Consider the following 26,146-nt stretch of genomic DNA (forward strand, 5'->3'; position numbering starts at 1 on the left):
CAACAGGTGGGGAATGGAGAAATTGTGCAGATATAAAGACATCGTCGATGGAGGGGGAAACATTAAATCAAATGAAGCTCTGAGAGACCAAGGTATAACCTTAGATTGGTGGACTTATCTGCAAATAAAATCAAGATACCAGAAAGATAAAGATGAATATGGCTTAGAATTAGGATATAATGGATTAGACAAAATTTTGATGGGACCAGGGAAAAAAGCGTTGGCCAAGCTGTATAATTATTTATTAGATGAAGACAGAGATGAGGATATAATCAGAAACCAATTGAGAGCTTGGGAGAGAAATATTGGACACAGTTTGAACTTCAATGAATGGGAAGAAGCCTGGAATAAAAATTATAAATTAACTAGAGCAGCCACATATAAGGAAAATCATTACAAAATGCTTCATAGGTGGCATTTAGCACCTGCAAGACTAGCAAAGATGTTCCCCAATGCGCAGCCAAATTGTTGGAAATGTGGCCATGGTCATGGCACCTTCTTTCATATGTGGTGGACATGCCCCGAAGCAAAAAGGTACTGGAGCAAAATTCGGAGATGGTTGAAAGACATACTTAAAGAAGAAATTGATTTGAATATTTCTCCTGGGAATGGTAAAGAAAGGGTATGGAAAGGAAAAGGTCCACCTCCTAATACACATAACTACAGCTGCCAGACTAGCATACGCTCAATACTGGAAAAAGAAAGACCTACCACCAGATGACCTTATAATTAATAAAATATTAGAGTGTGCAGAGATAAGTAAATTAACACACGAGATAAATGACGATGAAAATTCTGATTATGATACTGTGTGGGGAAGATGGTACGAATGGATAAATGATAGAATTAAGGAAGGAATAAAAGGTGCAGAAATTAATTAGAAATGTATAGTATAAATGACACCAGACACTTACTCATGTATATATGTATAAACACTGCGAATCCGATGTTAAACATAATTGTTACTATATTTTATTTGTGTAAAAAAAATCAATAAAATTGTATTAAAAAAATAAATCAAATTTAAAAAAATAAATAAATCTCAAAATCTCAGTTATGTGTAACACCAAAAAGCCAATATTGAAACAGTTTATTCAGTCCCAAAATTATTCCTCAGGATACACAATATTTATAGTTCTTTATAGTCCTCAACAGGCCAGTTTATCCTTCTAAATTCTCCCTCCCAAATTTTTAATTTTTAATTTTTTTTCTTCTTTCACCTCTTAAGCAGTCATTCAGATAACATTTATGATCCTAGGTGATCCATCAGATTTCCTTCTGTCTTCTTAAGCTACATAGTCAACTCTTCAGTTTCGATGATAACTCCTGGTATTTATAATCCACTCTACTTAGAAATTTTCAAAAGTCTCACAATTTGAGGACTTGAGAGCCGACATCATGGCGATACGGTGTGGTTTCACAGGGCTCCGTGAAAATCCACCAAATTCTGTCCACAAGGAGGTCCTTCCGGCTCAAAAGTCACATTGGAGGGGTTGACGAAGATAGAGAGGACACTCCGTCGATCAAAAGGAGATCACAAACTCCTTGTTTAATCAGGAGTAAGTGCTTAAACTGGCGGTGAGAAAAAGACGGCCATTGCATGCCTGACCGAGGCTGTGACAGCCCGACCGAAGAAGCAACAAAGAAGAATTGGAGAACAGTGTGGTTGAATCTGGTGAGATTTTTCCAATTTCTCTTGAGGAATTTGCCCCATTAGCATGCCTTGCTGAAAGTGGGACCCAAGAAGAGGAGGTGGAGTTTTTGCTTTCCACCCCTCAAGAATAGCAGCAATTAAGCCTGTGAGATGTTAACAGATCCAGAAGAGGAGAATTTTCTGAGAGAAATTAAGTTAGGAAAACTGGACTGGTGGTTTTACAATACTAACTGAACTAAAAAACATTTTAGAATATGAAATTTTGACTCCTGGAATCCCTAAAAAGTTCTGGATTGGGCAATATGATATAGAACTTAAAAAGGAGAGAAAAGGGAGAGAAATAGGCAACACCTACAGCTGGAGAAAGACATCTAGAGAGTGAAAGTGAAATGAACTGTCCTTGACCGTCTGCAGCTGATTAGATTGTCTGCTACAAGTAACAAGCAAGCTACCAGCACCTGCAAATTGTTTATATTGGACAATTGAAGTGGAAACATTGTAATTTTTTTTAATTTATTTATTTATTTATTTATTTATTTATTTATTTATTTATTTATTTATTTATTATTGCGATTTATATGCCACCTTTCTCCCTAGGGACTCAAGGCGGCTTACAAAATGACAAATTCCAATACAAATCACAATGAAATAAAATTAAAATTAGTGACCCTATCAAAAACAGTTTAAAATTATGACAGTGTACCCCCAAATGGATCAGTTGAGTTGACAGAAGAGCCACATCTTCAGCTTGCGACGGAAGGAAAGAAGGTCGGGGACTGTCCTGAGCTCGGTGGGCAATCCATTCCAGAGGGTTGGGGCTCCCATAGAGAATGCTCTCCTCCTGGGGGCCGTCAGCTGACATTGTTTGGCCGATGGCACCTTGAGGAGGCCGACTCTGTGAGAGTGCACAGGACAGTGGGAGAGCGGCTGGAGATGGTTCTGCAAGTACCCCGGGCCTAAGCCATGAAGGGCTTTATAGGTGAGCATCAGCACCTTGAAATATATCCGGAGCACCACCGGCAGCCAGTGCAGCTCATGCAGGAGAGATGTTACACGGGAGTATCTAGACGCCCCCGTAACTACCCGCGTGGCTGTGTTCTGGACTAGCTGGAGCCTCCGGACGCATCCCAAGGGCAGCCCCATGTAGAGGATGTTACAGTAGTCCAACCTAGAGGTAACGAGGGCATGAGTGACCTGGCGAGGGCATCCCGGTCTAGAAAAGGGCGCAACTGGCGCACAAGATGCACCTGTGCGAAGGCCCCCCTAGCTACGGCCGTCAGATGGTCCTTAAGGACAGCCGAGAATCCAGGAGGACACCCAAGTTGTGGACCCTATCGGAGGGAGCAAGAGTTTCTCCCACGATCATTAAAGATGGAACCTCCAGATCCTGGGATGCCGGCATCCACAGCCTGAGTCTTGGAAGGGTTGAGTCTAAGTCTGTTCCTCCCCATCCAAACCCACACCACTTCCAGGCAGTGGAACATCACGGAAAGGGCATCTCTAGGGTGGTCAGGGGTGGAGATGTAAAGCTGAGTATCATCAGCATATTGATGATACCTCACCCTAAAACCATGAATGATCTCACCCAGCGGTTGCATGTAGATGTTAAAGAGCAGAGGGGAGACAACCGATCCCTGAGGCACCCCACAAGTGAGAGGCCTCTGGGAGGATCCCTGACCCCCCGCCCAAACAGACTGCAGGCTACCAGAGAGGAGAAGAACCACTGTAAAACAGTGCCTCCTAACCCCATCCCCCTGAGCCGCTGCAGCAGGATACCATGGTCGATGTTATCGAAAGCCGCTGAGAGGTCAAGAAGGACCAGGATGAAGGAACAACCCCCATCCCTGGCCCGCCAGAGATCATTTACTAGGGTGACCAATGCCGTTTCTGTGCTGTGGCCACGCCTGAAACCAGATTGGTAAGGATCAAGGTAGTCTGTTTCCTCCAGGAATTGCGGGAATTACTGTGCCACCACGGACTCAACAACCTTCGCTAAAAAGCGAAGGTTGAAGACTGGACGGTAGTTGTTAAGAACATCAGGGTCCAGGTTAGGCTTCTTGAGGAGAAGTCGAACCACTGCCTCTTTGAGTGCAGTGGGGAAGACCCTTTCCTTTAACGAAGCATTGACAACAGCCTGGATCCAGTCTCCAGTCACCTCTCTGGCTGCCAAAACTAGCCAGGAGGGACAAGGGTCCAATAAACACGTGGAGGACCCCAGCCTACCCATAATCCTGTCCACGTTATCCAGCGAAACAGGCTCAAACTCAACCCAGATGTTTCCACCAAGACTAGCCCCCGTCACCTCAACGGACTCTGTCCAGTTGGAGTCCAACCCAGTCCGAATCTGAGTGATTTTATCTTGCAGAAACTGTGCAAAATCCTCAGCACAGCCCTGCAAGAGGTCCTCCCTCACTCCCTGATTAAGGAGGGAGCGGGTCACTCTAAACAGGGCTGCTGGGCGATTTTCTGCAGATGCAGAAACATTGGAGCTCTCTTAATCTCTATGGATTATAAATAGATTGAGCAAACTGAAGCTGGGAAATAGCATGGATTTATTCTCAGTCTAAATGGAAGACTTTTGTATTTCTTCTTTCTTGGTGATCTGCAAGATCTGCAAGACTTTGTGGTATGTAAGACATTGGGGTTTTGGTGGGCCTCTGTGGATTATGAATACTATCTCCTAAGAGAAGAAGAGAACAGTTTTTGAAGAAACCCTTGAATGAACACACAGACTAACCTTGTAGATTATAACGGTAAAGAGTTGTGAAGTTGGTTGATGGCTGAGAACAAGAAAAGGAAAGAAAAGAGGGAACTTTATGGTGGATTGATTTTGGTAAATATTTTAAAAGTGGAAAGATGAGGTGGTTGGGGATTGTGAAATATATTGGTATTGTGAATTATTGTTGTTTATTTCTTTTAAATCCCTTTAGATAGTTCAAAATGACAAATACATCGCCGTGACCAGGCGACAGCTCTTTCATCTCTGTGCTGCGACAGGACAACAGGGAACTGTAGCAGAGGGATGAAAGAGCTGCATGTGGCTCTGGAGCCGCAGATTGCTGACACCTGCCCCAAGCATATCTTTGCCTACCTGATCTCCAGCTTTATTGCGTTTCTCTGTTGCGTTTCTCACCATCAGGTGCAGGGAAACGAAAGTTTGTGAGACTAAAAAAAAAATCAATTAATCAATTCCAACTTCATGACATCTTTTTCTTTTGCAAGAAGTTGGAATTGATTGAGTGAACTTTTTTTTAATTTCACAAACTTTCATTTCCCTGCAAACGATGGCAAGAAATACGACAGAGAAGCACGATGGAACTGGGCTGGGGCGAAGACGCGTGTACCCACAGAGAGAGCTCTTGAGTGCCACCTCTTTCATGTGTGTCATAGGTTTGCCACCACTGATCTAGAGGGAACAGTAATTATTCTGGAGATGGAGAAAGCTGAATATTTCCTGAGATTTCAGAACATTGAGGAAGAAAAAAGGGAAGATCTTGCTGATATAATGGCAGAGTTGTTGGCAGACACCTTGGAGGTGAGCAAGCAGGAGATGCTAGCTGGGATGGACAAATACTCCGAATATATACAAGCTATGCGAGAAGGAATAAGCTTCCTAGAGAAGTACATGTGAGATTTCTTAAGAAGGTAATAAGAGCGGAAATATTTCAAAGAGCAAGAGAGGAATCGTTGAAATACAAGAGGATAAATAGTAGTCCTGAAACAGGTACCTAGAAAAGTGAGAGAAATAAGGAAAAATACCAATTTTTGACAAGACAATTGATTAAACATGAAGTAAACTTCAGATGGCCGATACCTGAGGGAATATTGGTGATCTGGACTGAAAAAAGACACACTGAATTCAATAGACAAAACAGCGGAATTTTATGATCATCATTTTGGTTCATATGAGGAAAAAGGGAGAAGAGAGGAAATAGATAATAAAAGATAAGAGGAATTAACAGGAAATATGCAACAAGAAGGAAGTGAAACGGAGCAAAAAGAAAGAAGAACGAGAAGGAGCAAGGATAAAAGAACAGAGAAATAAGAGCAACTAGAATGACAAGACCTATTTATAAATAAAGCGATGGAAGAAGAAATAAAATTATTGTCAATTAATATAAATAGATTGAATTCTCCTATGAAAAGGAAAAGCATTTGATAATGCTTAAGGCAATTCATGTTATTACAACTAAAATATATGGACTTTGGTGAGAGATTTATTAATATGATTAAGGCAATGTATCATAAACAAATGGCAAAGGTGATTGTAAATGGGGACATGACAGAGAACTTTAAAATGAAAAAAGGCACAAGACAAGGATGTCCATTGTTCCCTCTATTATTCATACTGACATTGGAAGTGTTAAATAGAAATATTAGACAAGGCACAGAAATAAAAGATATGGAAATAAAAAAAAGAAAAATATAAGATACAGGCATTCGCAGGTGACTTGGTCCTCATATTAGAAGACCCACAAGAAACTGGACCCAAATTAATTAAAAAAAATAGAAGAATATGGTGAAGTTGCAGGACTGAAAATAAATAAGAAAAAATCTAAAATTTTAGTCAAAAATCTTACAGAGACACAGAAAAAATGAAGAGGATCAATATTCAGATACCGTATTTTTCATACTATAAAATGCTCCGGACTATAAGACACACCTAGCTTTTGGGAAGGAAAACAAGAAAAAAAAAGATCTGCCTCTGGCTCATTAGCTGCAGCCTGTTTGCTGCTGTGGCTCATTTGCCGTGGCAGCCCATTTGCTTCCGCCACCATGGTCTATTCGCCGTCGCTACTGCAACCTGTTAGCCGTCACATTCCATTCTAAAATAGCTGATCAGCACTGCACAAAACCCCCTCCCCCCATTGCAATATTTGCTGTATAAGACGTACAGACTTTTCCACCCACTTTTTTTTTGGGGGGGGGGTTGGGGGGAAGTGTATCTTATATTCCAAAAAATATGGTAATTAAGAAAATTAAATACTTAGGAATTTAACTAACAGCAAGATGTGCAACCATTAAAGATAATTATCATAAGCTGATTCAACAAATTAAAATAGATCTGGAGAAATGGAAAAACCTGCAACTGTCGCTGACAGGAAGAATAGCTACTTTAAAAATGAATATCTTGCCAAGATTATTGTATTTATTTCAAACTATTCCGATAAAGCTGGAAAAAATATTTTGAAAAATTAAATAAGATAATATTGAGATATATTTGGCAAGGGGAAAAAGCAAGAATAAGTTTGAAATGCTGCAGGATTCTAAAATCAGAGAGGGTTTTGGGCTGCCAGATTGGGATTTGTACTATCAGGTCTTGGTACTTACTGTACATGGGTGAAAGAATGGATTAGTTTGAGGCATAAAAGATTATTAATTTTGGAGGGACATGATCTCCAATTGGGTTGGCATGCATTCTTATGGTATGGGAAAAATAAAATACATAATTATTTCCAAAGATGTTATATTAGAAATGCATTACTATCAGTATGGGTAAAAATTAAAGAACAACATTATTTGAAAATACCAGTCTGCCTCTCCACAATGGAGGTACTGATACACCCAAATATTATTAATATGGAAAAAATTACAAGATACAAAGACAGTACAAAGACCCCTCACTTGTGGGGTGCCGCAGGGGTCAGTTCTCTCATCCCTTCTGTTCAACATTTATATGAAACCGGTGGGGGAGATCATCCATGGTTTCAGGGTGAGGTATCATCAGTACGCTGATGATACCCAGCTTTTTATATCCACCCCGAACCAGCCCAGTGATGCCCTCGACGTGATGTCCCGGTGCCTGGAAGCGGTACAGGTCTGGATGGTGAGGAACAGGCTTTGGCTCAACCCTGCCAAGGCTGAGTGGCTGTGGGTACTGGCATCTTGATCTGATGGAGAGGTTCCATCGCTGGCTATAGAGGGTGAAGTTTTACCCCCCATAGACAGAGCATGCAACTTGGGTGTCCTCCTGGATTCACGGTTGAGTTTAGATGATCACATAACAGCCGTGACCAGGGGGGCGTATGCCCAGATTTTATGGTTGCGTCCCTATTTGGACCGAGATGCTTTACGCACAGTTACTCATGTGCTAGTCACCTCCTGTCTTGACTACTGTAATGCTCTCTACCTGGGGCTGCCCTTGAGGACCACTCGGAGGCTTCAGCTGGTGCAGAATGTGGCTGTGCGGGTTGTGATGGGAGGGTCCCGATACTCCCATGTTACACCCTGTTCTGTCCCCGTCCCACACACGCACCCCCACAGACGGCCCGGAGTTAATAAGACACACGACAAAGTCTTTGAAGATAAAGCTGGCAGCAACCCAGTGGCTAGCTGCCAATTCAGACTTTACTCACACAAAACAAAGATTAGACCAAGCATTCCGATAAAGCAGGCAAAGTTTCAGCAATACAAGGATTAGTCTAAATGCAGTCCGACAAGGCAGGCAGAAGTCCAGTAACGCAAAGATCATGGATTATTTCTAGATTTTGCTCGTCACAAACTGAACTGGCCACCACACCCACATTTATACCCTGTGGGGTGTGGTCCAGTGACTCAGCTAATCTCTGGCACGCCTTCCCCTCTGCTGCGCATGCTTCTCCCTGCGCCGCTGTCGAGGATCCAGCTAGCACTTATCTCCTTCGTCGCTGTCCACCTGTGGCTGCGGGGACGTGCTTGGCTCTGGACCTATCTCTTGGCCTTCGGTGTCCTCTGGAGGCATTGCCAGAGAGGAGGGTCCTGGAGAGGGAGGCCTTGCCAACTCCTCTCCCTCACTCTCAGAGTCTGCATCTGTCGATAGCCCAGGCTCAGGCAACGGAGCCACCATACACCCCTCCTGCGCGACTTGCATTGGTTACCGGTTGCCCTCCGGGTGAGATTCAAGGTGCTAGTGATGACCTATAAAGCCCTATATGGCTTAGGCCCAGGATATTTGTTGGACCATCTGCAGCCAGCAACAGCTTCCCATTGCCCGGTACGTTCTCACAGGGAGGGCCTTCTCCGGGTGCCGTTGGCAAGACAATGCCAGCTGGCAATCCCCAGGGGCAGAGCTTTCTCTGTGGGGGTGCCCACTCTTTGGAATCAACTCCCCCTGGGGCTTCGGTTGGCTCCTGACCTTCGCACCTTCCGCTGCGAATTAAAAACATGGTTGTTTACATCACCCAACCTGGACTGAGGGGGTTTGATTATTTTAATGGGCTTTAATATATGTTCTAAATTTATATTTATACATTATGTATTTTTTATGTATTTTATGTTTTATTGGGTTTGTTTTTATTGTTGTGAGCTGCCCTGAGTCTAAGGAGATAGGGCGGCATACAAATAAAATAAAATAAAATAAAATAAAATAAAATAAAATAAATTTTGAATGAAAAGGGGGAACTCAAAACCAAACAAGAATTGAGTAGTCAAAGGAGTGACATAGCATGATGGCCACAAGTGCAGATACAATCTTGATATGAGAAAGATGTATGGTTTTTATAAAGAATTAACAGAATTAGATCAGATATTAACAGGGATAGATGAAAAATTAATAAAGAAAATATATAGCTATCTACTAAGTATCAAAATGGAAAGTGAGCAAGTAAAGGAGACAATGATAGTATGGGCTAAAATTTTTGGTTATACAATAGAGTTAGAAAAATCGCAGAAATTGTGGGATAGGAACTATAAATTAACAATGTCTACTGCATATAAAGAAAATCTTTATAAAATGTTTTATAGATGGCATTTTTCATCCACAAGGTTGGCAAAGATGTTTAGGGACATGTCTGCTAAATGTTGGAAATGTTATCAGATACCTGGGTCGTATTATCATGTGTGGTGGACATGCCTAAAAGTAAAAAAAATATTGGACAAAAATAAATAGATTTAAAACCAGAAATATTTTTGTTGAGCATTTTACTGGATAAATATAACAAGGGGAATACATATTTGATTTTACATATGTTAACTGCAGCTAGAATTGTATTTGTACAACAATAGAAGAGTGAAGAGATCCCTACAGATGAAAATGTGATTTAAAAAAATTAGAATGTGCAGAAATTGATAGACTAACACTTACAATTAAGGAAAAGGAAGACACTGAATACTTTTTAACATGGGACTCATTTTATCAATGGTTAGATAATAAAAACAGAAGTTAGAAATGTAACTAACTTAGAAAGAAAAGGACTAATGATACAAGGGAGGTTTATTAAAATGGACAAGCAAATATTGTTATTATTACTGCTATTATTATAGAAGTAATACCAATGTAATGAATATTATTGTAAACACTTTGATTATTATTTCCTAAAAAATCTGTAGCCAGACAACACACTGTTTATTTCTGAAGAGACATCTGGGGAAATGGGCCAGGCATTTTTGATATGTTTATAGTATGTTTACAGTTCATAGTCTTGAGAAGGCTACCATGGTAGTGTTTGTCCAGATATAACAGACATATGATTGCAAAAGATATGCTCCCATACCCCTTTATTAAATTTCCTACCTTTGGCTGGCAGATAATACTTCAAATAAACATTCTTTATAAAGTATCTGTTTAGTAGTTATCAGCAAAAGCTCTCAGAACAGTTTCTACAGAAATGTAGGGCAACAATTGAAACCCTCTGAATTCTGTAGTTGATCGATGTAAAATGTTGACAACCATGTCTGGTTCACACTCCCTTCCCTTTCCTTCAGAGGTCCCGGCCTTTACTTAATCTCCCTGCTTCCTCCCCCACAACTGCCTCTTTCTTCATCCTGTGACCTTACTTTCCTCCCACAGCTGGCTTGAATACGCCAAAAAAGACCTTCAGTCAGTCACATCGCCACTATTGCTGTCCTGTTCTTCACATCAGCTGTGCACGTGCATCCCATTGCAACCCGGTCCGGTGCAGTAGGCAATGGGTGCACATGCATGGCCAGCACGAAGAACAGGGCGGTAATAGTGACAACGGGATTAACTGAAGCTCTTTTTCGGTGCATTCAAGAGCAGAGGCTGATAGTTTTCAGTGCAAGAAGCCTGCAGCCAGCCACCGCTGCTGGCTCAATTCCAGTTGGCAAAGAGGCGGCGGCTGGGAGGCTTCTCGCACCAAAAAAAAAAAAGGCGGTGGCTGCGTGCAACTCGCGGCAAGGGGGGGCGAACAAATGGGGGCTGGTGGGGAGCCCAGTGGCGATGTCTCAGCCCTGGCTTGCCTTCCCTGGCAGCCAGCTGTGGGAGGAAGGTAAGGTCGCGGGACGAAAAAGAAGTAGTTGTGGGCTTTGACAGATTCTGAGTTTAGCCACCTCAGACCCTATGCAGTAAATAGGTGGAAAGACTGCAATTGCTGTAAATTCAATTTTTTTTCCTACTGGGTTCTGTGGGTGTGGCTTGGTGGGCATCATGTGATTGAGTGGGCATGGCCAACTCAATGTCACTCACAGCTGCAGGCTGTGAAAACGGAGAACATTATTAAAACAATAGAAACAAAGACAAAATATAAGGAAAAACATAATAATAATAAAAATAATATCTGTATGAAAAATGTGAAAAAACCCAGTTTAATTCTAATGCCAGTGTTGAAAATAATTTTGTTTTAGAGAAAGCCGAACTCTTAAGAAATTGTATGGTTCACTCCAGGGGTGAAATTCAAAAATTTTCCCTACCGGTTCTGTGGGCGTGGCTTGGTGGGCAAGGCAGGGGAAGGATATTGCAAAATCCCCATTACCATCCCACTCTGGGACCAGCCAGAGGTGGTATTTGCCGGTTCTCCAAATTACTCAAAATTTCTGCTACCAGTTCTCCAGAACCTGTTAGAACCTGCTGGATTTCACCCCTGGTTCACTCAAATATTGATAGAAAGATGAATTAATCTAGAAGGCATTTAATGCCTTTAAATCTTTTCTGCATTCATGCTATCAATAGATTTCCAACAGGAGTAATATCATTATTCTTTCTACCTTTGTTTAGGTACCAGAAATTGAGCACCATGTATAATGCCATTACTGCTGAGAGACAAAGAGAAAGGCAGAAAGGATTATCTAGGCAAGTCTTTGAATTAGATGAAGTAGTTGAAGAGAGGAGCAATCAAGGGGATACGGTAAGTCAAGTGAGAATATAAAGCAACTCATTTGGCAACCTTCCATTTTTTTAATGTAATGTGGGTGAGAGGACAGTATCCATCTGCCATAAGAACAGGTAAGATTCACACTAGAATCTTTAGCAAGTGAGTATCTTGATTCACAGAAAAATTCCACTGTGCACTCTTTGGTTTATGTCCTTGATGAGAAAGTTGTAAGCCCAGCTATATCAAAGCTTGTGATCTGACTGACCTTTCTGAACATATGGATTTGAAATTCAGGTTCCTGTAAATCTGGCTATTGCATCTGTAAACCTACCTCATCTAGGATTAAGCTGTAGAAAGGATTAAAATACATGCAGCGTAGCAAGTTTTCAGAACACGGTTGATTTGTTTTTATGCCAAAAACATATGCATAAACCCCAAACCTTATCTAAAGCCAGTTCTGGAATGTGAGGCCATATTCAGGAGTGCACAGTCTGTATACAGTAGTCCTCGACTTACAAACACAATTGACTCCAAAATTTCTATTGCTAAGCAAGAGTTAGGTGAGTTTTGCTCCATTTTACAACCTTTCTTGCCATATTTGTTAAGTGAATCTCTGCAGTTGTTAAATTAGTAACACGGTTTTTAAGTGACTTCTCCATTGACTTTGTTTGTCAGAAGGTTGCCAAAAATGACATCGAGACACTGCAACTGTCATAAATACATGACAGTGTCAAGTGTCTGAACTTTTATCAAGTGACTATGCGGATGTTGCAGTGATCGTAAGTGTGAAAAATGGTCATAAGTCACTTCTTCAGTATCATTGCAATGTTGAATGGTCACTGAACAAATGGTTGTAAGTCATGGACTACCTGTACTATCATTTCCCTTAATGGCTTTGCCAGCTTTCTTTCTTTTCTTTTTTTTAATTTGATTTATATGCTGCCCTTCTCCGGAGACTCAGGGCGGCTTACAATGTGCTAAGCAATAGCACATTCTTAACCTTCAGGGAGTTCAAAAAGCAAATTGGGAAATTAATCCACACTGGTTGAAAGCAGATACCGAAATACTTAAATCTATTTCTCCCCAGTTCTTTTGAAGAAAACCAAATCCTCCACACATACCCTTTGAATATCAGAATCACATTTTTTCTAAAAGTAAAACAAAGATGCAAAAGCAGAAAATGCATGGAGTGTGACCAAAACTATGTTCACATTTGAATTGAATTCATTGGCCTTGGAGTCTTCTGCATGTTAGTTGAACTTTTGAATTGAAAAACAACCTCATTACTAATCTGGTTCATGGAAATCTTCATAAATATACTTCTTACAATGTAGGTTTAATGTATTTAATGTACATTCAAATTCAAAATATGGAATTTTAATTTAGCCATTGACAGGCAAAATATGGTATAAAAGTAGTTCAATAACCAGAGGCAAAGTTGAAAGAGAAGCTGAGGGACAGGATGGGACAACTTGCCATGGCCAAATCTCCATGGGACAACTCACCATCAGACAATCCAACAATTGAATTTAATTATTTAAAATAATTTTAAAAATATTTTAATTTTTGTCATTCACATTTCATTTTGTTCCTCCTTTTGCATCCTTTCTTTAATGATTCTATAGCACCATTTCTTTGACATTAGTATAACTCTTATCCCATGGTCAATTGTCCCTCGGCAAAGTGGCCGCAGTGCGTTGGCCATGTCAAGTGATCTTTACCTTTGCACAAGTGCTTCTCCACGATTTGTCATTATCACTTTAATGATCACATTACCATTCATAATGTGTCTTGAAACATGCAGTTGCTTTTGAAGGGATTAAACCCTAACCCTCACCTTCTCTTAATTCATAATTTAACTTTCAAGATACAATAGGATCCAGATAATATATACAGTTACGTTTATTAAATTTTTTTCTTGTTTACTTTTGGCATGGAATATTACATTAAAAGAAGCTTTTCAAAGCCATTTTTAAAACTCACAAGGGTAGTATTTGATATTTGCAAAATCTAAGATGCAAAATTAGGGGGGGAAATTACTAGATTGCATCAAAGGTGGAGAGTAGAGAAGAGACCCTGTCTTCTATCTATCCTCAGTACTGTAGTATGAACTCTTGCCTCACTTCATATATGCTGGTAGTCTGCTTAATATTGGAAGAGAAGACTAAGTCAGCTATAAGCAATGCTAGCTTGGTTAGGATGTCTCCATGCAAAAAGGCAACACTTGGCATATATTCTGAGCAGCAAACTCTCTGGATTGGTGCTCAGTTGCAAGATGCTTCTTTAAATTTGCTGTCAGCAAATTTGTCTTCTATAGGGCTGTACATAGACATTCCCCGTTGCCTTAACAACAAATGCTGCTCCATCTATCTTTCAGGATGACATAAAGCGCTGCTCTGGTTCCTTGGAAGATATGCCCCGAGGCAGTTGGACATCCAGTATCTTTGACCTGAAGAACTCTGCCGCTGACTTTTTACTGCGTTCACTCCTGGTGCGCACTGCCATAGAAGAGACTGACCGCCGTAATGAAGAGCTGCGCAAGAAGAACCGGCATCAGGAGATCTTGACCCTTTACTCAGCCCCTGATGAAGTGAGTGGAGATACTGAAATTCCCTTTAGCCTTCTATGGAACCTGGTAGGATACAGCAGATGGGAGCCACATGAGCCTACAAATGCACATGTTTGCACAAAAGGAACAGGCAGCAGGTTATGTAGATTATTTTTCCATGCTGTGGTCTTTGCTGAGTTTTCACAAAGATTTAAGGGATTCTATTTCCATTGATTCTGACAACAAAGGGAAGCAATCTTCAGTAAGTCTTGGTGGGCAAAAATAGTGGTGGTAACTGGCTTTGCATGACCTTACATTTTCTCTTTATGAAACCTTGGATTGGTCAATTTTTGCATCCCAAGGTCATGCTTGCTTATTTTTAGTTGCTTGTTTGTTATTATAACTCCTTCAAGTAACAATTAATCAACAAACCAATCTTTATTCAGTTATAACCAGTTATAACTAATTAAGATAAAGAGAAAAATATAACATTTTAAAATATTTTTTAAATAGAGGACATACTACAGCATATTGTAAAACCTATAGAGCAGTACTTAGCTATGGTCAACCAAGTGAAATCAGATTGATTTTTTTTTTTGTTAGTTGTGAAGTCGTGTCCGACCCATTGCGACCCCATGGACAATGTTCCTCCAGGCCTTCCTGTCCTCTATCATCCTCTGGAGTCCATTTAAGCTCACGCCTACTGTTTCAGTGACTCCATCCAGCCACCTCATTCTCTGTCGTTCCTTTCTTCTTTTGCCCTCAATCTTTCCCAGCGTTAGGCTCTTCTCCAGTAAGTCCTTCCTTCTCATTAGGTGGCCAAAGTATTTGAGTTTCATCTTCATCTTAATATGCTGTCTAGATTTGCCATAGCTTTCCTCCCCAGGAGCAAGCCTCTTTTAATTTCTTGGTTGCAGTCCCCATCTGCGGTGATCTTGGAGCCCAGGAAAATAAAATATGTCACTATCTCCATTTCTTCCCCATTTTTTTGCCAGGAATTGAGAGGGCTGGATGCCATGATCTTAGTTTTCTTAATGTTGAGTTTCAAGCCAACTTTTGCATTTTCCTTCTTCACCCACATCAAGAGGCTCTTTAGTTCCTTTTCTCTTTCTGCCATTAGAGTAGTATCATCTGCATATCTGAGGTTGTTGATATTTCTCCCGGCAATCTTAATTCTAACTTTTGATTCATCTAGCCCCCCCCCTTTCTCATGATGTGCTCTACATATAAGTTAAATAGGCAGGGCGACAATATACAGCCTTGCCGGACTCCTTTCCCAATTTTGAACCAATCAGTGGTTCCATGTCCAGTTCTCACTGTTGCTTCTTGATCCGCATATGGTTTCTCAAGAGACAAATATGATGGTCTGGTACTCCCATCTCTTTAAGAACTTGCCACAATTTGTTGTGATCCACACAGTCAAAGGCTTTAGCAAAGTCAATGAAGCAGAAGTGGATGTTTTTCTGGAACTCCCTAGCTTTCTCCATGATCCAGCGTATGTTGGCAATTTGATCTCTAGTTCCTCTGCCTCTTCAAAATCCTGCCTGTACTTCTGGTAGTTCTCGATCCACATACTGCTGGAGCCTAGCTTGTAGGATTTTAAGCATAACCTTACTAGCATGTGAAATGAGTGCAATGATGTGATAGTTTGAACATTCTTTGGCATTGCCTTTCTTTGGAATTGGAATGGAAACTTACCTTTTCCAATTCTGTGGTCACTGTTGAGTTTTCAAAATTTGCTGGCAAATTGAGTGTAGCACTTTTACCCCATCATCTTTTAAGATTTTAAATAGCTCAGCTGAATACTGTCTCCTCCACTAGCTTTGTTGTTGCTCAGATTTCCTAAGGCCCATTTGACTTCACATTCTAGGATGTCTGGCTCGAACTCAGTGACCACCCCATCGTAGTTATCAGGAATGTTAAGCTCGTTCTTTTATAGTTCTTCTGTGTAATTTTGCCACCTCTACCTAATCTCTTCTGTCTCTGTTAGGTCCCTACCATTTTGGTCCTTTATCATGCCCATCTTTGCATGAAACGTTCCCTTCATATCTCCAATTTTCTTGAAGAGCTGTCTGGTCCTCCTTATTCTATTGTTTTCTTCTATTTCTTTGCACTGTTCATTTAAGAATGCATTCTTATCTCTTCTAGCTATTCTCTGGAATTCTGCATTCAACTGGGTGTATCTTTCTCTTTCTTTCTTGCCTTTCGCTTCCCTTCTTTCCTCAGCTATTTGCAAAGCTTCCTTAGACAACCATTTTGCTTTCTGGACTTTCTTTTTCTTTGGGATAGTTTTAGTTGCTACCTCTTGTACAATGTTGCGAACCTCCGTCCATAGTTCTTCAGGCACTCTGTCTATCAGATCTAATTTCTTAAATCTATTTGTCACCTCTACTGTATATTCATCAGGGATATGATTTAGTTCATACCTGAGTGGCCTAGTGTTTTTCCATACTTTCTTCAATTTAAGTCTAAATTTTGCAACGAGTATCTCATGATCTGAGCCACAGTCAGATCCTGGTCTTGTTTTTACTGACTGTATAGAGCTTCTCCATCTTTGGCTGCAGAGCACATAGTAAATTTGATTTCTGTGTTGACCATCTGGTGATGTTCATGTGTAGAATTGTCTCTTGGGTTGTTGGAAAAGAGTGTTTGCTATGACCATTGTATTATCTTGACAGAATTCTATCAGCCTGTGCCCTGCTTCATTTTGTACTCCAAGGCCAAACTTGCCTGTTATTCTGGTTATCTTTTGGTTTCCTACTTTAGCATTCCAATTCCCCATGATGATAGGGACATCATTTTTTGATGTTAATTCTATAAGGTGTTGTAGGGCTTCATAGAACCGGTCAATTTCATCCTCTTCAGCACCAGTGGTTGGGGCATAGACTTGGATTACTGTGATATTGAATGGTTTGTTTGGATTCGAACTGAGATCATTCTGTCATTTTGGGGATTGTATCCCAGTATTGCTTTTCCTACTCTTTTATTGATTATGAAGGCTACTCCATTTCTTCTGAGGGATTCGTGCCCGCAGTAGTATACTTGATGGTCTTCTGAATTAAATTCATCCATTCCTGTTCATTTTAGTTCGCTGATTCCTAAGATGTCAATGCTCAGTCTTTTCATCTCTTTTCATCTCTTGTAAAGATTTTTTCTCCATAGGAACCTGGAATGCAAGATTCATGAATCAAGGCAAGCTGGACATGGTCAACGTCCAGCTTGTCTTGATTCATGGATCTTACATTCCAGGTTCCTATGGAGAAAAAAACTTTACAGCATCGGACTTTCCTTTCACCACCAGATGCATCCACAGCTAAGCATCCTTTCGGCTTTGGCCCAGTCGCTTCACTCTTTCTGGCGCTACTAGTACTAGCCCTCTGCTCTTCCTCAGTAGCATATTGGTCACCTTCTGACCCGAGGGGCTCATCTTCCAGCGTCATATCTTTTTTACTTTTGGTACTGTCCATGGGGTTTTCATGGCAACGATAATGGAGTGGGTTGCCATTTCCTTCTCCAGTGGATCACGTTTTGTCAGAACTCTCTGCTATGACCTGTTCGACTTGGGTGGCCCTGCATGGCATAGCTCATAGGTTCATTGAGCTACGCAAGCCCCTTCGCCACGACAAGGCAGTAATCCATGAAGGAGTCAGATTGATTAGATAGTAACAATTTAAGATAGAAGGAGTCAGAATGACCAGGATGCTTAATGAAAAATGAAGACAATAATTCCTGATGGGGAGGGCAATAAGAAATAACACGATCCATCATATCAATTATTTCTCTATCACATGGACTGTCTATTTGAAAGGAATATTGGTATCTCTCTTCAGTAACAACTGTTGGGACGGTATTAAATCTAGCCAAAAATAAATCCCTTCTAAATTTCAGAATTGTTAAGTAATTTAGGTATCTGGCTGGTGGGAGAAAATCTGCAGAATGCCTCAAGAATAGGCCATTGTTTGAGATCGGCTAGTGCACGTTCATAGCACACTAGTATGAGAGTTGCTCAAGTAAAGGTATAAAATGGCAATTTAATATGTAATGCCTGGCACCAAGAAAACTGAAAGCTATCAGTCATAGTTAAAGGGGTCAAGCCAACAAGGGGAAAAAAGCACTTAGGCCAGTAGGAGAGGATATAACTCCAAGCAGAAATTTTTATATTAAGTATGCCACAATGAAGCACCATATTTTGAAAGCAGCGAGATACTTGAAAAATAAATCTGATAAACATGGATTGAACTCTTTCAAGGGAAATAAATGACCTAAGCAAATAAAGGAAGATAATTTTTGGAATGTTGTACAAATAAATGCAAAGACTAATACAGAATAACAACATAATATTTTATGAGCTTTCAAAGTCTCCATCTCTCTTACCCTCGAGCTCACAATTGGGTTAATGACATATGTTACTTTGGCTTCCCAGGAAGAGGCAGTAGAACGGTGCAGCATCCCAGATATTCCAAAAGAGCAGTTTGGGCAGAGGATCTTAGTGAAATGCTTGTCTCTGAAGTAAGTCACAATTACTTGGCAACATAGAGCTGCCAAATGTCAGGTAGAAAAAAAATGATTGAATGTAGAATAATTTTTTTTTTGAACTGTTGTTTTTGCTTAATGGTACTGTGCAAAAAAGGGGGCCGAAAGATGCTATCCAAGGTACAGCTTCACATGTACTGGTTTGTTGGAGGATGCACATATGTGTGTATTTGCTGCCATAGTGTGAAGGAGCTACATTATCACTCAGTTCTGTTAACATAGCAGACCTGTGATACATTGCAAACAGGTAGATGGCAGAATTACCTGAGAAGAAGTTACTTTGGTTTTGGATTCATATTCCTGAGCATTGGAAGCTGCATGCTCCTGGCAGCCCAGCCTTCCTGATGCCCAGAAATGCAGTTTGTACTGCCCACATACTTAAGATGGAGACAGAAGGAGACTTCCTGGTATGACCAGTCAGAAGACATTTCCCTCTCTAATTGATTTTGATAGATAGAAAAAATATGGGAAAATGCAAGATGTTACCTCCCTCCATTACTACACTTCTCAAATTTGAACAGTCATTAACTTCTGAATGTTGTGTGGGATTTCCCACAACTCGATTATCTACAGATTTCCATTGTCAGATGACTGCAAAAGCCTCTTTTTGGTAGAAATCCAATTTATCTTAAAACCATCTATACTTGTTTAATAGTAAATTGCATTGAAATCTGTGTTCAAGTATTTGATAAGGAAATGGTAGAAGAATGCTTTATGAAAAAATATTGCTAGTTCTGATTCATACTCTGAGGACCTCAGCTGTGTCACTACAGAGAGGAGAAATGGGAAGGGGCCCATATTTCTTTGATGCATCAAAGTCCATCATAATGATGAAGCAAAATAGTGTGAAAATGCTTTGTAGGGAGATTTATCTTGGGATTTCTAAGGAGTACCAGTACTTAATATCAGAAAAGTTCATTTATCCAATGGCAGGTGAGCATCTTGTTTCATTTAGATGAAGTATTAAAAGAAACAGGTCATATTTGGCTTATCATGGATAGAGGAGTGGCAGTGGTGTTGATTGTTCATGATTCCTTTTGATGTAGAGCTCCAGATTCTTAACCTTTGTATTTGCTAGAGCAGGACAAGATATTCAACTTTTTGCAATGTATTTCCTTTCATATTCCTTTCCATGGACTAGGTTTGAAATAGAAGTTGAACCCATCTTTGGATCACTGGCACTCTACGATGTGAAAGAAAAGAAAAAGGTACTTCTTGTTTCTGATTTTTCTTGGGTAATGACAAGTGCCAGTCTCTGTTCAGCTAGAACCAAGTTCAGACTGAAAGTTAACCCGCCAGTTAAGCGGGAATGGCCTTGACAGTCAGTTGCACATTTTATATTATGTTCTTTCTGATATTCTAATTTGATAGACATGGAGAGCATTAACTGGATTGCTCTGAAGAATTACATGCAGGATGGATAGCTAATTAGCACTTTCTTAAGATGACACGATGTAGGTTCATTTCTTCCCCTAAATCTTTAGCTATTTATATTTCCTCTCTTCTCATGGAGAAGCAGAAAAATTCAGACTTTTGAAAGAGAGAGTTTGTCTCTTTAGGTTCATGCAGTAAGTTCCCTATGATCCCTTTTTCAATTATAAATTTCAAACAATGAAGGATGGGTCATCTGAGCTAAGTAGATGATGCATAGTTAATAGCAACAGAGAACTTTCCTTCCTTGTAGATTGTATTTTATTTGATCTCCTTTCAAATTCCCGGTGACTTCAGACACAATAAGAAACTTAGTGGGCTCCATGTCCTGCTAACTTTATCATCCATGTTTCTGTCTTTCTCCAACTGCTCTCCATCCCCTACTGAGCTTCCCATTAAAATTGTTTGATTTTTTTATTTCTTGTATTATTTCTTGTTGTAATAATTTTTCTGAAGTCACTAAATAATGTATAGGTCCCTGACCTGTTAATCACACATAGTCTCCAAAACCCCATTTGAGATCTCCGTAGAGATTTTCAATTCTGGTTTTTCCATTTTGAGGAGAATTAAAGGGCAAAATGTGTGCCTTAAGTCTTGTTGAGTTTTGGGCATCTTTAACATCCTTTAATTTCCTCATCAAATCAGTCATTATTCATGGCTTGAGAAAGGTTGAGTGAGAAAATGGGCACCTTAAGTCTCTGCAATGGCTAAAATAAGAAAAACAAATGCAAAGATTTCATCTGGCTGAATGCCACTGGTTATTCCTGTTGCAGGGCACAGGAAACAAACGTAGCTCCAAGGCCAAACCTATTATTTCCTCCTATGCTAAAACATCCTCTGGATATTAAGCCGATCTCGCAGAAAACAAAGGGAATTGCTTGTGTTCCCCTGTTGTTATATGAAGAGTAGACCCAAGTATCTAAGAAATACTATGTTCATCAGAGCTGCAGTTAAAAGTTTCTCTTATCTGGACACTGAGATATTGACTTTTGTATTGTTTTGATTGCTGTGAAGGTCATGAGGAGATTTAATAGCATTTTTGGACTGCTGTCCTTCTCTCTATTTTGTAGATCTCTGAAAATTTTTATTTTGATCTCAATTCGGAACATATGAAAAGCCTTCTCCGAACTCACAGCACTCATCCTGCCATCTCTACACTAGCTCGTTCAGCTGTGTTCTCTCTCACACATCCTTCTCCAGAAATATTCTTAGTGATCAAGGTGAGATGTTACCTTTTTAATAGTCACACTCATAGCCGTTCCAATGAATGCTGGGAAGCAAAGATATATATACCATTATTTTACATGAATGCAAAATAGGATAAATGTTCATGCATCTATGAAGAAAGCATGTATTTTGGAGTCCCTGAAACTAATGGAGCTCAATAAAGTTTGATTCTCTGAAATGTATGGATCTCAATAAAGTTTGATTTTCTGAAACTGATGGATCTCGATAAAGTTGAAAGTCAAGAGGATGCAGCTTTAGTTTCCTCCAGTTATTTGTATGGAGAGGAGAGACTCTTTTTATCTGCTCAGAATATAGAACGTCAAATAGATTAGCTAGCCATACGATGTACTTTCCTAGGAAACATCTCTCCTGTTCTTCAAGTATTTCCTAAGAGCAACAGCAGACAAAAAATATTTTCTTGTTAAGTGGAAGGTAAAAGATGCATCCACCTCCTCTGATATGCCATGCTCTCTGTCTTTAAAATGTAAGGAAAAGAGATGAATTTTCTTAAATCAATCTGATTTTGACTTTCCAGTTTTCAAAAACATTTGGCATTGAGATGTTACTTCTAATCCTTGTTGTATGCTTTTCAAAAAACAAGGGATAAATTCATAAATCCTATTTAATCCTTATATTTCAGTTAAATGTATTATATCTTTCTTCTTCTTCAGTTGGGAAACAGGAATTGGATAGAACTCACAGTGGGAGCACTTATTTCTAGGCTTTTTTAAAAATAGAATGTTTCTCCCTTTTCCCTAAAATAAATTGTTCCTTGGATTTTTCACTTGTCTACTCAATGCTTTCTGCTTCCAGTTTTTAAAGTGATTACATGGAGTTATTTCATGAAATACCATATTTTTCGGAGTATAAGCCCCTAAAAGAGGCTGAAAATTTAGGTGCGTCTTATACTCCAAATGTAGCTTTTTTGAAGCTTTTTTTCAGCCCTAACTAGGCGTTAGCCAAGTGAAACTATCTCCCTCCCCCTTGCCTTCTTTTCTTATTGCTGCTTCCTCTCAGCTGTGCCTTAGAAGCTGTTTTTTTATCCCCAAGCGGGGGATAAAAACCCAGCAAACTAATGTGCTGAAGCTGACCAGACTAAGGATGCTAGCCAGATGAATACCTTGTAGGCAGATTTTTTTTTCCTATTTTCCTCCCCAAAAACTAAGCTGCGTCTCATATTCCAGTGCATCTTATACTCCGAAAAATACAGTACTCAAATTAGGATACAATTAAATACTAAGAAAGCATGGAATGTTCTGAAGCTGAAGTCTAGTTAAGGATCCTCTCAAGATTCCCTGTCAATGAAAAAAGGAATTAAATACATTGTAAGTAAAGAAAGTATCCCTTGTTCTAGTCACACATACAGTATTTTGTTCCAACTGACTTCACACTACATACCATATTAGGCTGTTTAGGCATTTCAGACAGAGTGAATGTACAGTTGTTTTCTGCAGCTTAGATGCTTTCACTATCTCTCAAATTGACATGGTCTCTGCTCCTTTCTTTCTTTTTTTTAAATTTTTTTATTATATTTTTATTGTTAAAGAATAACAGAAAGAAAAAAAATACAAAAATCAATAGTAAGGAAAGAAAATTTTTTTCCCCCCAACGTGCTATACAAACAGAAAGGAAGTTTTAGGAAATTGAAGTCTTCAATTCTTCCAGAAATCTCTTTGATAAGGTACTGGTGCCGATTCATCCAATCTCCCAAGTGCAAAGTCCACAAATGGTTGCCAAGTGTTCCAAAAAACATTTTCTTTGTACATACTACTTCTATTTTTTTTTTATTGAAAAAGTTTTACAAATACAAATTTTCCTATTCCCCCCCCCTTTCCCTCCCTAACCCTCCCTAGCCCTCCCCTCCTCCCATGACTTCCCCAAGGTGAAATCCAAATCCAAATCATATTATATCATAGTTTACCGCCCTTCTATTCCCCCCGCCTGTGTACTATACATTTCTACATGACATTGAACTATTCTACCCCCTATATACTATACATTTCTACACAACATTCAACTAAAAGCTATCTGGTACTTCCTAGTTTGATATTTATTCTGCACATAATCTATCCATTTCTTCCACTCCTATACATAAGTCTCTTGAGTCCAGTCTTTTAAGTATGCTGATATCTTCGCCATTTCTGCAAAACTGGCCACCTTCAAAGTCCATTCTTCAATAGACCACTTCTAATTTTAATATCACAAGTCAATTTATCATTTAATGCGAATTTCCATGTTTCATTATACCATTCTTCTAATTTTAAGTCAACATTTAATTTCCAATATCTAGCAATTATAATTCTCCCCATTATAACCAAAATCCTCACCAATTCTCTTTCTCCAGTTGTTAATGTTGTTTCATTCAATATTAATAATAATATGGTTTCCAATTTCAATTTGACCCTCTTCTTAATCATTTCAAATATTTCATTTTCTATCCTAGACCAAAAAAGTTCAACCCCATTACATTTACACCACCTATGAGTATATGTCCCGAGTTCCACTTTACATCTCCAACACATTTTATCCACTTTATTATCCATTTGAAAAAATCTTATTGGGGTCAAATACCACTTCCAAATAACTTTATAGTTATGTTCTTTAATCCTTATTGATAATGTCCTCATTATTCTACTAACCCAGTTCATATTCCAATTTTGATCAGAAATTTGAATACCCAGTTCTTTTACCCAATTCTCTTTCATTACCCTTTGTGAATTATTATCAAAGTTAATAATTTTATAAATTTTATTAACTAATCCCTTTGGCCCAATTTCATCTTTTATTATTCGAGATGTCAAATTTTCAAATTCCGTTTCCTTTCTACTCTCATCATTCCTTTCTTTACATTTCCTATTCCATTTATTCATTTGAATTCTTTCAAACCAATTAATTTTAATTTAATTTTCCATAAATTTCCTCTTTCCTCATTTCATTTTCTATAAATTTCAACCATTCACTAATTGTTTCCACTTTCTCTTCTATTATAATCTTCTCTCTGTTACTATTTAATTTCATTGGGCAATTCTCTTTCAGTTTACCTAAATACAATACGTCTGGTATTAATTTTTTTTGCTACTGTATCCCAATTTTTAGTCAAACTATTTAACCAATAATTACAAATTTTAACCTTACCTTTAAAATTTTCCAAAAACCATTTGTAACCAAACTTCTTTATTTCCTTCATTTCCAAACTACCCAAAGTTTAACATCTCCTTTTAAAATTTTTACTACTGTTTTTATATTAAATGCTCTATAATAGTTTAATAATTTTGGAATTCCTAAACCACCTTATTTTTGGTTCTGATACCACATTTTCTTAATCAATCTTGGTTTTTTATCCCCATTACAAAATTTATCTAATTTTTTTTTTTTTTTTTTTTTTTTTATTGAAAAAGTTTTAAAAAACAAACATATTTTCCCCACAACCCCCCATCACCCCCCACAACCCCCCCGCCCCCTCCCCGACTTCCCAGAGCAGAACACAAGGTATTTCTATTGATCTCTAACAATAATCTAAATTGCATAACCAATCATTAAACTAACATCCCTAAAAAAAAAATTCTTAACCCCCCATATATAAAATCCCATTTCTTAAACATAATACTTCTAATGTCACTTATATAACGCTTATACAAATAAAAAAAATCATTCATAAGCTATTTGATATTTTTTGGTCTGATACTTATTTTGTATATAATCAATCCATCTTCTCCAGTCCTGTATGTACCTTTCTTGTGTGTGATCCTTCAGATATGCTGAAATTTTAGACATTTCAGCTAAATTAGTTACTTTCAGTATCCATTCACCAATAGTAGGCAAAAAGTCCTTCTTCCAGTATTGTGCTACCAACAATCTTGCTGCTGTTATCAAGTTCAAAATCAATTTAGTCTCTGCAACTGTACAGTCCGTAGTTATACCCAATAAGAACAACTGTGGAGTAAATTTCAGTCTCTTTTTAAGAATATTCTGCATCACCCACCAAATCTTTATCCAAAATGCTTTGATTTTTCTACAAGTCCACCATATATGATAATAAGTTGCATCATCACAGTCACATCTCCAACATTTAGCTTGCACATTAGAATACATACATGATAATTTTTTAGGATCTAAATGCCATCTATAAAACATTTTATAAAAGTTTTCTCTTAAATTTTGTGCTTGTGTAAACTTCACATTTCTAATCCAAATCTTTTCCCAAGTTTCCATCATTACTGGCTCTTGAAAATTTTGTGCCCATTTAATCATACAGTCTTTAACCAATTCTGTCTCAGAATCTATTTCCAGTAAAGCATTATACAACCTTTTAATATGCATTTGTTTTTGATCTCTAATTTGTTTTACCAAATTCTCCTCATTTTGCACAAAGCCAGTTTTTTGATCTTCCTTCCATCTAGCTTGAAGTTGACCATACTGAAACCATGTATAAATTATACCTTCTTCTCTCAGTGTATCTAAAGATTTCAAATACATTGCCCCCCTTTCCATAATAAGAAGCTCTTTATAAGTAATCACCTCCTGTTTTTGTTCTATACTTATATTTTCTATTGCATGTCTAGGATTTGCCCATAAAGGTATCTTATAATTTAACTTATATTGATATTTTTTCCAAACCCTTAACAAAGCATTTCTTAATATATGAACCTTAAATACTTTATCCACTTTTTTGTCATATAACAAATAAGCATGCCATCCATATAACAAATCATAACCTTCTAAATT

At 38.8% G+C, this 26,146-nt stretch overlaps 1 protein-coding gene across 1 annotated transcript in view; it reads left to right on the forward strand.

The window, feature by feature from the left end:
• DOCK6 (dedicator of cytokinesis 6) overlaps window positions 1-26,146 on the forward strand; it is a 208,460-nt gene that overhangs the window by 44,278 nt on the left and 138,036 nt on the right. The window contains exons 6-10 of the mRNA XM_070934460.1: window positions 11,586-11,715; window positions 14,060-14,272; window positions 18,654-18,739; window positions 19,905-19,971; window positions 21,265-21,414. Coding sequence (XP_070790561.1) covers window positions 11,586-11,715; window positions 14,060-14,272; window positions 18,654-18,739; window positions 19,905-19,971; window positions 21,265-21,414 — 646 coding nt within the window. The remainder of the gene's footprint in view (window positions 1-11,585; window positions 11,716-14,059; window positions 14,273-18,653; window positions 18,740-19,904; window positions 19,972-21,264; window positions 21,415-26,146) is intronic.

Source organism: Pituophis catenifer, unplaced genomic scaffold, assembly GCF_029215685.1.
Source record: "Pituophis catenifer annectens isolate HBS135680 unplaced genomic scaffold, rPitCat1.0.hap2 SCAF_2, whole genome shotgun sequence".
NCBI classification, from domain to species: domain Eukaryota; kingdom Metazoa; phylum Chordata; class Lepidosauria; order Squamata; family Colubridae; genus Pituophis; species Pituophis catenifer.